General features: G+C 35.8%; 1 protein-coding gene across 1 annotated transcript in view; it reads right to left on the reverse strand.

The window, feature by feature from the left end:
• Positions 1-3,443: 3,443 nt before the first annotated feature.
• The window catches only part of VEGFC (vascular endothelial growth factor C), an 86,436-nt gene continuing 76,241 nt past the window's right edge, over positions 3,444-13,638 (reverse strand). The window contains exons 5-7 of the mRNA XM_052661472.1: positions 7,301-7,407; positions 6,681-7,014; positions 3,444-3,870 (exon numbers count right to left, since the gene is read on the reverse strand). Of these exons, the coding sequence (XP_052517432.1) occupies positions 3,756-3,870; positions 6,681-7,014; positions 7,301-7,407 (556 nt within the window). The 3' untranslated portion in view covers positions 3,444-3,755. The remainder of the gene's footprint in view (positions 3,871-6,680; positions 7,015-7,300; positions 7,408-13,638) is intronic.

Genomic DNA, 13,638 nt, shown 5'->3' on the forward strand with positions numbered 1-13,638 from the left:
ATGAAGAAAAAAGAGCATGTGAAACTTTTTTTTTCAAACCACCAAACTCCACTTATTAGTACATGTCTATAAGTCTATTCTCTGCCTACAAAATAGCCAATATCTTAAAAATCCCAACACAAACAGATAAAGCAGTACTTACTTTATAACATATGTGCCATGGACTTCCCTAAGCAGTTCTCTGGATGGACTCTCTGCTTCTTTAGGATACAAACATTGCATTTATTCACAGCTTCCTACAGTTCATCTAAAAAATCAGATACATCAACACACTCTTCTACTGCAGTGGAGGGAAATACTATTTTTATGTTATTCTCATTCTCAGTTTAAAAGGTAAAATCCCTAAAAAGCATCCTTTGAAAAATCTGCTATTGGGAGTTCAGACCTTGGGGGATGGCACAGAAGTGTAGATGAAGTGGAGTCAAGGGAGTTTGCTTCAGTGCTTTGCCCCAGCATTTCCTGGGAAGGTGAATATAGAAATTCGATTCCTTAAGGAGATGTGTAAACTTTAACAAAATACCAAAGCAAGTGCTGCAATATGACCGCCCTCACCTGTTTGAGTCTGCTTCTTCTCTTTTTCTCATTGAGTAAAATTCCTGCTGAGCAGGGTACCCCTGCAGGAAGCCTGGACTGTGTGGTCAGTGAGTGATTTTCTCCCTTCTCTGAAAGAAGTGCACACAGGGTGCACCACTAATGCTCACTTTTGCTTTGAGCAGTATGGAAATGGAGGACAGAGTTGATTTTTAGAAATCCTAATAATGGAATCTGTTTCCCTCAAGAAATTAGCAAATGTCAAAAGGTCAAAACCTCCTTCTTAAAAAAAAAATATGTGGAAGCTAAATCTTATAACTGCTCACCAAAATACTTTGTTTTGTGAGTCTTTTAAACAGAATATATACAGTGTTACAGAGAAGGCGATGGCACCCCACCCCAGTACTCTTGCCTGGAAAATCCCATGGATGGAGGAGTCTGATAGGCTACAGTCCATGGGGTCCCAAAGAGTTGGACACGACTGAGCGACTTCACTTTTACTTTTCACTTTCATGCATTGGAGAAGGAAATGGCAACCCACTCCAGTGTTCTTGCCCGGAGGATCCCAGGGACGGGGGAGCCTGGTGGGCTGCCATCTATGGGATTGCACAGAGTCGGACACGACTGAAGCGACTTAGCAGCAGCAGCAGCAGCAGCATACAGTGTTAGGTTTCTAGACATGAAATTCTGTTTATAAACTTTCCAAGATTTGGATATAGTAATTGTTGCTGCAAGCTTCCAGTGTTCACTCATCTTTATTCTTAAGAGTTGACTGATTGGTATTTGGAGACTCTTATAGAATTTATGAACATCTTCACTGTATATTTTAGCTTCTTACTGAATCCTGTTTGCTAATATTAATATTTTAAATGACTGTTTAGCTTGATCTCTATTCTACTTAACCATCACCACAAAATCTCAATTATTATAATGTAATGAAGTGAGATTTTTATGGCCTACATAAAATTGTTTGCAAGAATCTCTGGCAAAGTATTGTCTTGTTGATGTTGTTTTTGCTTTTCATCAAAATTATTACATCTCCAGGGACAAATTAAATGTTATTTTTTCTGGCATGTCTTATGCTTTATATTTTGGCCTAACGATTTTTTTTTTTTTTTGGCATACTCATATATTCTGAGAAACTAATTGTCAACACATAGTTTAAATTTTTTTAAACTGATAACTTGTAAGGGTCACTATATCAGATTCTAAGATTCTCTCCATGGCTTCAGTGAATTCATTGGAAACTTGGGTTTTTTTTCTTATTAGCTAAATAAATTAACATATTTAAATGCATCAGGACTAAAAATGATGAATGCCACATCAACATAACAGATATCATGTTTGTTTGGTTATATTCTTGGCAGAAATGTGATGAAAAATTATTGAAACTGAATCTTGGCTGAATTGTATAGACAGTGACCATCTTCTGCACAAAGGACTGTGGCTCCCTTTCAGGTGGAAGGATGTTATTTATTGTGATTCCATATTTCCTTTTGGTAATGACCCCTGAGTTTGTTCTCTTGGGGAAGTTTTGATAAAACTATAGCTGTTGTCAAATTTACTTATATTTTACTTTTGTTTTACTATTATTATTAGTTTGGTTGCTATTCTTAACTTTGAAAATTACCTACATCTTAGCTGCTTCATAGATGTATAGAGCATGTATTTTCTGTCTATAGGCTTTAGATCCTTCTTTACTTAAAAAATATAAAGATGATCCATAAGTATATAATAAGAGAATTTCAGAAGACTGCTTTTTCTTCCCAATAGATTGTAAAAAAGATTTGACTTTATGAACGAGATGCTAGAGTTGTCCAGAATATGTACATGTAATTCAATAAATTTTGGATATAATAGTGTTTTAAAAGTCAGTATTGAAAACAGTGTTTCAATATATTAGGACATAAATATAACCTTTTAATAAAATATTATAAAAAATAAATTATTTTGTAGCAAAACATATACATACTAATATTTTTATTGTACTGAGTAGTCACCTATATCATTTAAAATGTTTTTGTTGTATTGTATTTACAAGTTTTAAAAGACTTATTTTTATGTTTACATAACTCTATAGATTCTTTTTCCTTCTTTCAGGACTACTTATTTTTATGTATTTGCTAGTAGTTATGTGCTTTTTTATTTTTGCTAGGAATCATGTCATACAAGCAAATAATCAAGTCTCTGTCAACAAGCAAACCACTTATGTGGTTGTATTTATGTAGGCAAATATTTGTTCTCAGAAAAAAATATCTTAGTGTGTTGCCTTTAAAAAAATGAAATAAGTACTGTGTGTTACTGTTGCTTTTTAACATATGAGCATTTAAATGTCACTTCCAATTTATATGTGTTGGATAGAAGCACTTCAGCTTATAAAATGTATTTAGCTAGTCACAAGAAATTAAATATTTGGAAAAGATTATTTTTGAGTAAAATATTTTAAAGCCATTTTAATATTAATACATACTGATAGCTATTATACCAGGTTAAGTCCGAATGCTCCCGGGGCACTGAATAACTTTCAGTGATATAATCATGCTAAGCAGACTATCTAATAAGATGATATGTTTTCTGTTGATTCATTTGGCTATAAATTCAAAAGTATTGTGTGCTAAAACATTTATACTCATTAAATATACTGAGATTAAAAATAAAACGTAATAGCAACTGCTCTCCATCTTAAACTTTCTTTTACAGGAGCATACTTTTTCTCAGCAATCATAATCTGATACCCAGAGACAAAGGAAAAACAAAACAGGCAGGGCAGGGGGAGATGACTTTTCACAACATCAGGTTTTGCTGACAGCATAAGATGGTAACGGATTCAACTTACCAGCTTATAATACAGTTTTCATTTTATTTTAAACATATTTTGCATGATATAAAAATATTGATCACCGTGAGCTTTACCAGTTGTTATTGCTATAAAAATGAATGCAGAAACAATATTTTTAGTGGAAATAAATTATGTAGTCATTATTCTTTTTAAAAAACAATCACAGGAGAAAAACCTCAGCTATTTGGTCATTGGCAGAAAACCAGTCTTTTAAAGAGGTCTTTTGCAGATGAGCTCCAGTCCACTTCTGTAACATTCTCCACGTGGTTCAGGAAACTGACTTTTGTCTTTGTTACCCGGTCCACAAAGTCTCTGTGTTCATAGCTCTAACATGGCAGCATGGTTTCCCATGATAGAACAATGACGAACTAGAAAAGATACAATCTTAGTTCACGTGTGGTCTTTTCCAATATGAAGGGACACAGCGACATACTTCTTCACTAAATGAAAGTCCCTGTTCACAATGCTTCACTCGATTTGTACATGGCCGTCTGTAACAACTAGAGGAACAAAGAAGGACAGACTTCTGTTAAAGACCAAGAGATGAATTTGTTATGCTACAAATGCACTTTTGTGTTTTTCTAAGTTTCAGACTGGAACAAAGTTACTCATTGTATCATAAAACGGTTGTCCAGTTTATAAATTGCTAAAGTTTGTGCCTGGAATTTCCAAATTTAAGAGGGATGGAAAAAACCTTAAAAAAAAAAAAAAAGTCTTGCTTGCAGAAATAACAAATGGAAGAATGGGGTGTTGTTAGCATTCATTCTTTTGAAGTGTCTGTGTTTTATAGTTGAAAGTAACATAAAACAGAAATTTTGAAAGTGAATATTTACGGTCTGCCGATTTAGCGTGATCATATAAGCGTGGCAGAATTCTCAAGAATCTGGGACTTGCAGGGCTGTGGTCCACAGGAGGCCCCACCCTTACTCTTAACTTGGGCTGGCAGCTGGCTGCTACACAAGGGTGGCCAGCCTCCGTCGTCCACCTGGACTCCACACAAAAACAGTGCGGGCCGGGAGAAGGCACAGGGAGGGACAGTATTCATTGTGGGGGAGGTTCCTCTCCCCCCACCCTCAATGTCCAGTTTCTAGTGGTGATGAAAGGACAAATGACTCAGCAGTCAATAGCATCCACAGCCCTGTTGCTCCAGTGAACAGAACATCTTTGAAGGACTTTCTGAGGGATGAGTATATATAATGTGACCATCGAGAAAAATGCAAGGCCATCTGGAAATCAGAATGTACCACAGAAAAACTACAACTAGGGTTTTGAAATATCATTTCCTTTGCTCCTGAAAGCATATCTAGTTAAAATTTTATTTATTTCATTTCTAAATACAAATGCATTAGTATAGGGATACTGGTAATCCTTTACTAAAAAGATATGATTTTCAGTAATCAATGAAACTTGCTGACTAAGGTAATGAATCACAGAATAGATACTCTGCCCATTATACTTTTAGAATAAATATGATGAGAAAGTAAGGAGTATGTATTTTTTCAAAATATCAAACTATCTTTTTTTTTGTTTCAGTATATGCATAAAATCTGGAATTATATGCTTAGAAAAATGAACATGGAAAGAAATTCAGTAAATAGAAAGCCATTAAGAAACAATGTATTCTGTGAGGAGAAATACAATGATAGAGACGTTTTCTCTAAGTTAATGTAAGAACTGTGTAGAAAAATATAATAACTGGTTAGTTTTATGTAAACAATAATTTAAGGCTTCTCACTGTAAACTGGGTTCACTTGGATTCAATGTGCAAAACGGTTTAATGATCTTTAAAAAGATTTAGTATCTATATTTTTCTACAGTTTTGGTATATCCTTTTGGTAATTAGAATAGGATATGCAAGTAACACTGGAATATCATTGCTAAAAAAATACTCTAAAGAGGAAACATAAGGATTCATATAAGGTTTTCTGAAATGGTAATGGAAGAAGAGATACCTAGGTTCATGGAAGTCTCCTCATGCAGTAGCTAACATGTTAGTGTGGCTGGGTCATCAGAAAGATGAATGGAAACAGTAACACAAGCTCTTGAGAATCAAAAGAAGGACACTGTTTACTGAAGACAAAAGTAACGATTAACATTCATATAGATACTATATTGTAAATAATGGAAGGTAAGCTTTAAGTCATGTGGGGGTTATCACCGTCTGTAAAGTGTTGGTGGAAGAAGAGAACCCAGTGATGGTGACGGAGAACAGGTAGAGAGAAGACTAAAAGGAAGATCAGGAAAGCACAGTGTTCTCTCGGCCCAAACAGAAAGCCCAAAGAGAAACTGCAGTAAGACCGGATTGTTTGTGAAATCTGACAGTGAAAGGGCTACTGAAACCTTAAACGAAGCTTAATCATGGAGTCCTCAGGGCATAACAGGATTACAGCTGAGGGAATAAACAAGAGATGAAAGAGGTGAACAGATAAATGCAGAATGACCCATCATGGAGCAACTCAGAAGACAAGGACAGAGCTTGTTGCTAAAGAAAGTTCAACACTGCAGTAAGAAATGCCAATAAAGAAATTCGAGAACTTTTTTAAATTGGAGGGAGAGAACAACAGAGTTGAGGACATTGAAGGTATGGAAGAGAAGGGGCGTGATTGGTGGAGCGATGCTGAAGCAAAGTGGGAGGCCGTGTCAAACACCTAGGGCTGGCTTATTCTTGGATCAGAGGAAGAAGGTCAGGGGTGAACACTGAAAGGGTCTGAGTCCAGGAGACTTTTTTTTTCTGTGATGAAGGAAGCCAAATCAGGTTTAAGGAATGCCTTGAGTAACCTTTAACAATGTGTTAATATATTTCTCTAATTCTCATTAAATACTTAGCTTCACTATTTTCATTTCTAGATACAATTCCACAGTAAATGGTATTATCCTACCCTTTGTGAACTTCGCACAACATTTTCTGCACTTAGAAAAGCTGTCCAAAATTACATCTGACTGCACTGTCATTTTTGGTGGGGGCAGGTGTGTGCTGCCTGGGTGTATGTTGAAGATGCTCGAGAAATGACTGCCCTATGCATCTATCATCTAACTCCTGTTGCGAGCTGCTCTCTTAGCCTCTGGGACAAGGACTTAGTGCAGTCTGAGCTTGGATCTCCTTTTGGTTTCCAGGGATCTCATCTTGCTTTTTCAGGAGCAAACAGTCTCCCCAAAATTTAGCATTGTTTACAAAATATCATAATTCATCTTACAGAACTTAAATGGCCCCATTGTAACAAACCAGTATTTTGGCTGAGAAAATTGCTTTGGATTGAGAAAACTATTTCCAATATAAGAGAAATTAATACTCTTTATGAAGGTTTCTTACCTGCATGTTTGATGCTGAAACTTCTTTCCTTTTAAGAAGCATTTCTGTGGATTTTCTGTACATTCACAGGCACATTTTCCAGGGTTTAAGGGCTGATTTCTTGGGCAGGTTCTTTTACATATGCACTGGCATGTGTTCTCATCAAATTCTCTGTTGGCCCCACATGAGTTAGGGAAAAGTTTGTTTTTACAGACACACTGGCATGAGTCTCTGTCTAGTTCCTTGTGGGGTCCACAGCTGGAAGCCCGAAGCCCCCCTCTGCAGACGCATTGACAGGTCTCTTCATCCAGCTCCTTGTTGGGCCCACAGATGTCATGGAATCCGTCTGCAGAGTCTAGACAAACACAGTCAGGACAGCTTTACTATCCCTTACTCGGTTCTGGGTGTGGAGTGAAACAATGAAGAGCACTTAGAAGTGTCTTCCTTTCCACAGGTAGGTTCCTTTACAGAGACGTTCAAAACAGTACCAGAAGCAGAAAGTGAAGCAGAAAGTGTCCTATTTTGTAGTGACTGATTTCAAAGCTTGAGGATGAATATTGTACATGTGATTTTAATATTAGGTATTTGTTAATCAACAGAGAGACCCTTGGCATTTAGTCTTAAAGCATCATTTGGCTTACCATCTCCAGCACTGGGGGAAAAAATAAAATCCTGCTGAGCCAGGCATCTGCAGACGTGGTTATTCCAAATGTAATCTGCGGGGCAAGTCCTGTTTGCAGCCGGGCACCTGTGGAGAGACAGGTTAACAATAAGGGGTACATGGAAGGGATCATCTCTTTTCTTACCTATGTATTACAGAATCAGCGATACTTATGAAAAAGTGTTAAGATAATATAAGAATACATAAAACAAAATGCAAACATTCCCTCTCAAACTACTCCCACCCACAGGTGCTGTCCAATCCTAATGGCTTTATATAATTTCAGATTCCTCTTTTTAAGGCAAATACATTTATTTGTATGATCACACAGTTTTAGTTGATGAGAAAATGGGATAAAGCCTTTCATATTATTCTGAAATTTCCTTTTTCCATTAAATGATCTATTATGGAAATCTTTATATGTCATTTCATAAAATTTGCTCCATTATCTCTATTAGTCCACAAGTGGGTATACTATTACTTATTAATCTCCTGTTGGTAGCCATTGGAGTTTCTTCCAGATTTTGGGTTTCTAAACAATCCTACAGGAAATGTCCTTATACATGCATTTTACTGACTTATTTCTGAAGCACAGATGCCCATGACTGTAAAGGGCCCATTAACACAGAGTTCCCACTCCACACACCCCAGAAAGGAATCAAAGGCCATGTTTCTTACTGTTACCTGTAAACAGGTATTCCCTTTTTGAATATCATCCATGCAGTTTCATCCTCAACTTTGTCATCCCCCACACAGTCCCCAAGTCACACCCTTTCTTATATTTCTTAAAATATCTTTCCACACCCATTTCTACTGTCTTGGTTCGTACTCATGATTTCTTTCTTGGATTTTTTCAGAAGCTTCCTCTCCACTTTTTCCAACTCCTGTTTTGCTTCTCTGATCCACCTACTATATTGCCACCAGGCTGTTCTTTCTTTCTATCTCCACAGCCCAGCATTACGGTGGTACGTAGAAGGCACACAACTTTTCATTAAATGACTGAATGAAGCAGAGCATAGTGTATTATATGCTTCTTATACTAGATATATATGTCTTTATTTGCACTCTGGTATGTGAGTTGCTTTAATTGAGAAATTATATAATCCATTCAAAATATCCTACATTTCCTAGCACAATGCTATCACATGGAAGACTCAACATAAATATTCATAAATGAATAAACACTGAGTAGAAAAATCTAGGGTACCACTTTTTAATCATAAATGGCTCCCTACATTAAAAGAGAGTGTATCATTAAAGGGACCCTAGAAATTCATGGAATTCAACCTGAAGGAAAATATAAGAGGAAATAATTGGAAAAAAGAGAATATGGAAACATCAATATAAATATTGATATTTAACCATTTCTGTTAGAGATAATCTCTTCTACCTGTGGAATTTATGATATTTTTTGGTGCTGCTGCTATTGAGACTTGAAATCTTTTTGTAAATACTAGAAATGATGCGCACTATTGAGGAAAACATGGAGGTAAGAAAAAGAGACACTTTGCTTTTTATCTCTCTCTGGCACTTTTTAAGAAGCTGTTTAGCTTTGTATATGCTAATTAACATTTCCAAGACTCGACTTTTCCACTTGTAAAATGTTAGTAAAAATAGAAGCCAGTAATTGTTGAATGCTTACTGTATGTCAGGAATTGGGTGAATATTTAATACAAATACTGATTATAAAGATCACTACATGTCTGTGAGGTAGATCTGTCATCATTACCATCATTGTTATTTTAGTATGCTATGCTATTATAATCTTAGGTTAACATGCAATATAGTATCATGTTGTTGAATAGATTGTGAGGATTTGATCATAAATGTTATGCTATATGAACATTTCAATTTATATTTAATTTTAAAAGTGAGGAAAATCTGTCATAAAAGTTTACAGAACTTAGCAAAACTCAGAGAGCTAGTGAGCAGAGAATGAATTTTCAAACCAGGAAGCCACCTGCAGGAAGCACCGTCTTCTTTGGTGTCTGCCATGACGGCAGCCACCTGGCTTCAGGAGTTATGAGCATAGGCCATGGGTGGCAGATACATGGTACATGGTAACATTTAGTAAAATTAAAAAAATATCAATGTAACATGCATTGCCCTTTGACTCTGAATGCTCAGAGGTTAGAGGCAGTCAAGCTCATCTTTGTTCTTCTCTCACAGTACCCAGAAGACACATTCTTTGTCCATTCCAGAAACTCCATAATTATGTTATGAATGACTCATTTTGCAAAAGATTCTTTTAATTAGTTATACTTGTTCATAAATAATGTTAAAAAAATGATCTGCTACTTAGTTAACATCATAATAATGTAAATGTAACACCAAACATTTAGGAAAGACAAGACTTGTTATCTTGCTGGGAGTGGTGGGTGGGAGCCAGGGTGGAGCAGAAATGGGAAATTGTTGCATCTGAGCGAAATTTCAGTCTCTGTAGAAAGGAGTGCTGGGAAGCCCTCCCTGGAAGGAATATAATCTTGACTTAAAGTGTCACCAGAAAGGTTCGAAGACATCTACCACTAATTTCAAAATTATAGTTAATGAAAGGGTCTTTTTCACTTGGCATTAGAAAGAATCAATTTTACTGCAGAGTAATTTGCCCACAATAAAATGCCTACATAGCTCCTATTTTAAATTCATTGCCTTTTCCCAAATTTATACACCTGTGTAACTCTCACTAGGGTTTCCGTGGTGGCTCACTGGTAAAGAATCTGCCTGCCAATGCAGGAGACATAGGAGACGTGGGTTTGATCCTTAGAAAGATCCTCTGGACAAAGAAATGGCAACCCACTCCAGTATTCTTGCCTGGGAAATCTCATGGATAGAGGAGCCTGGCAGGCTGCATTCCGTGGGGTTGCAAAGAGTTGGACATGACTTAGTGACTAAACAATGATCTTCCTTCCTCTGAGTCTAGATTATATTCATTTTTTCTAGGGTTTCATGTAAAATGAATCATATAGTATGCATTCTTTTTAGCCTAGCTTCTTTCACCCAGCTGAATGTTTTTGAGATTCGTTTATGTTGTTATGCGCATCCACAGGTCATTCTTTTTAGACTGCTCAGTAATATTCTACTGTATGGATATAATGGAATTTGTTTGTTCATTCACCTTTGATTGCTGTTGGTTTGTTCCCAGTTATTGGTTACAGAGCTTATTTGTCTACAAGTTATGATATGGAAATATGTTTATGTTTCTCTGGGGTAAATACCTAGAAGGGGAAGTTATCAATCATATTGTAAGTGTATATTTAAGCTCATAAGCATCAGCCAATATATTTTACAAAGCAGTTGCACAATTTTACATTCTCATCTGTGATTCCCATTGTACTACATCAACTCAAACACTTGGTTTTCTCTGCCTTTTTATTTTAGCTATTGTGGTGGCGGTTCCTCTTAACTCTTGTTAACAAAGGCAATGATTTCAAAACATAGTTATGTATTCATCATATATCCATGATCACTGTGGTAGTTTTCCAAATAATTGTGGGTTACAACTCATAATAGGTTGAGACTAACATTTAAAAAAAAAGAGAACAATAGGAAAAAAGTATGTAAGTGCACCATAAGTAATAAGACATGCATTCATAATGAGAAAAATATCATCTGTAAGAGGGTAAAAATTAGGTATTGAGGAGGAGGAATCTTGGATCTGACAATGATTTTTGGCTCTCCAAAACCAACAAAGTCTCATTCCTTATTATTTAGTTTCTATTAGGTGTTATTGGCTACCACACAAGCCTTGGCATGGGAAACATATCTAAAGTGTATACAAAGTAAGGCTACAAAAGTACAATGAGTAAAATGGCTGTAATTGAAAGAATTCGTCTTGACCAACCGCCTTATCTCAAAGTCATACAATGAGTGGTGCCTGTGGGCTGCCCTGTGGCTTCTGCTTGATCCGTTTTGTGTGAAACCTGAGCTTTGAGAATTAAAGAGTTTACATTTATTAGTTAATTCTACAAAAGTTAATCAAAACATTAGCACGTCAGATGCCGAGAAGAAAAATTGTTGACACTCTCTACAAGAGTATCTAGTAGCTATACAGGTTAATTATTGTTTTCTCATAGAAAGCAGAAGTTCAAAAAAGTTAATTTCTCAAAAAATTTTTTAAAACTTACTTTAAAAAATATTTTACTTTTGCTGGAAATGATTATTTTAAATGTTCAAAAATTTTTATTTGTATCATACATTTATGTCAGTTGCTACTTTCCATATGTCATTTGATATATTACCATTTATAGATAAATACATTACTTTATATGTTTCCCAGCACGTAGTTATAAAGTTATATTCAGTATTAACAGATTTTACATTGTTATTTAACTTTTCACTATAAAATTTTTATTTTGTCCTTTTTAATCCTATACTGAATAAAAAACAAAGCTTTATATTTCCTCTTTAATATATAAAGCCCAGACATATTTAAGATATATAAAGAGATGTAAGTATGTCTATGGCATTAAAATTTCATGGGGTAGGTGATTAGGAAAAAACGTCTATAAAAGGATTCTTAAGGGATATAATGAAAAAAAAAAGGTTGAATAATAAAGGAAATAATTTAAAACAAAACTTTGATTTTTATAGTTTTATATGGCTGCATAACTACTTGTAGAGTAATATAGACATCTACTTTAAATTTCATATATATTATGAATATCACAAACATATATACATAGCTCAGTTCAGTTCAGTCTCTCAGTCGTGTCCAACTCTTTGCGACCCCATGGACTGCAGCACGCCAGGCCTCCCTGTCTATCACCAACTCCTGGAGCAAACTTATGTCCATCTAGTTGGTAATGCCATATACACTGTTAGATATTGCTATACACACAGTTTTGTGTGTACTGGCTTGGAATATAAAGTAAAATTCTTAATTTTATGCAGTAAAACACACTGAAAAACACAGAGACAAGGAAATGAATTCAACATGAATCTTCATGATGATAATAAATCTGTCCTTTAACGACTATCTCTCAGATGCTGGACACCATTCTCAGCACAGTAGAAGTATGCCGCATTTCCTTCAACCCTTTTTATATCTTTACATTTTATATATAAGCAAACTGAAATTCAGAGACATGAAATGCCCAATCTTAAAATGCTCATTAGTGGCAGATGTCATTCAGCTCTGGTTTACCCCAAGACCCAAGATCTTTTTGCTCTTTTTGTCTCTTCTTGACCTCGAACAGCATGCAGTATGGAAGTAATGATGAAAACATGAGTAAAATATGCAAATGCTGTGAGATATATACAGATGAGTAAGTTATTTAGCAAGCATTTGTTGATGAGTGTAGTATATGTGTTTACAGTCCCCAAGTTTGCAGTGTGATTATCTGCTTCATTGGTAAAATAAGGCTAATCCTGCCACCAGCTTCACAGATGTTTTTGTGCGTATTAAGCAAGACAATGTCTGCTCGGATCTGAAGTAGGAATGGCTCAATGATTCTTAAGTGTTATGAGCTGGACATTATAGAACACATAAACCTGCCTAAAATAATCTCACAATCCAGTTTCACATGCAACTTTTACAGAGCCCTAAAAATCTGTGCAAGGACAGAGTAAATATAGTCATTGCTGTGGGTATTCAAGAAGCAAAAGGTGCCTGTGATGCTTGGACAAGACAAGGGCAGGAGAAACACCTCCACCTGAACTCTGAGAAACAGATAGGACTTTGGAAAGGCAGAAAAGAAAGGAAATTTATTTTAAGCCAGGCCAGAATAGAAACAAGATACAGAGCAGGAAATAAGCTTGGTCTTTAGGGAATCAGACTTCGTGAAACACAAACTTGGAGAAGAATGGGAAGCAAAACAAGAAAGGAAGGCTGATGCCAGATGACAGAGGTGGAAAATCGGTGTCCAGTTCTTTGGGAAGTTGAAAGTCACCAAAGGATTCTGGTCAGGTGAATGAAATGATGCCTTTTAAAGCTTACTTATGACATTACTCAGGAACTGGAGACATATTTGGTACAAGAAAGACAGTACTGAAACCACTGCATTAAATCAGAAATCCATGCAGAATGAAGTAGATGGGATGGCAATGATGGAAATGAAATGGTCAGTTTAGGCTGGAGTGGCTGTCTCCCCTCTCCCCCAAAATAACCAATAGCGTTTGGGTATGATACAAGGAAAAGAAGTAATTAGTGATAACTGTGTGATTCCAAGGCCTCAAAGAATGTGAAAGATCACTACTATGAATAATATAGAGGTAAATAAACAGACTTAATAAATCTTTGATTCTGTACCTATTACTCTAATATGACTATAAATAAACAGTTATATAGAAGGGTGGCACTAGTGGTAAAGAACCTGCCTG

The sequence above is a fragment of the Budorcas taxicolor genome, chromosome 24 (genome assembly GCF_023091745.1).
Source record: "Budorcas taxicolor isolate Tak-1 chromosome 24, Takin1.1, whole genome shotgun sequence".
NCBI lineage: Eukaryota > Metazoa > Chordata > Mammalia > Artiodactyla > Bovidae > Budorcas > Budorcas taxicolor.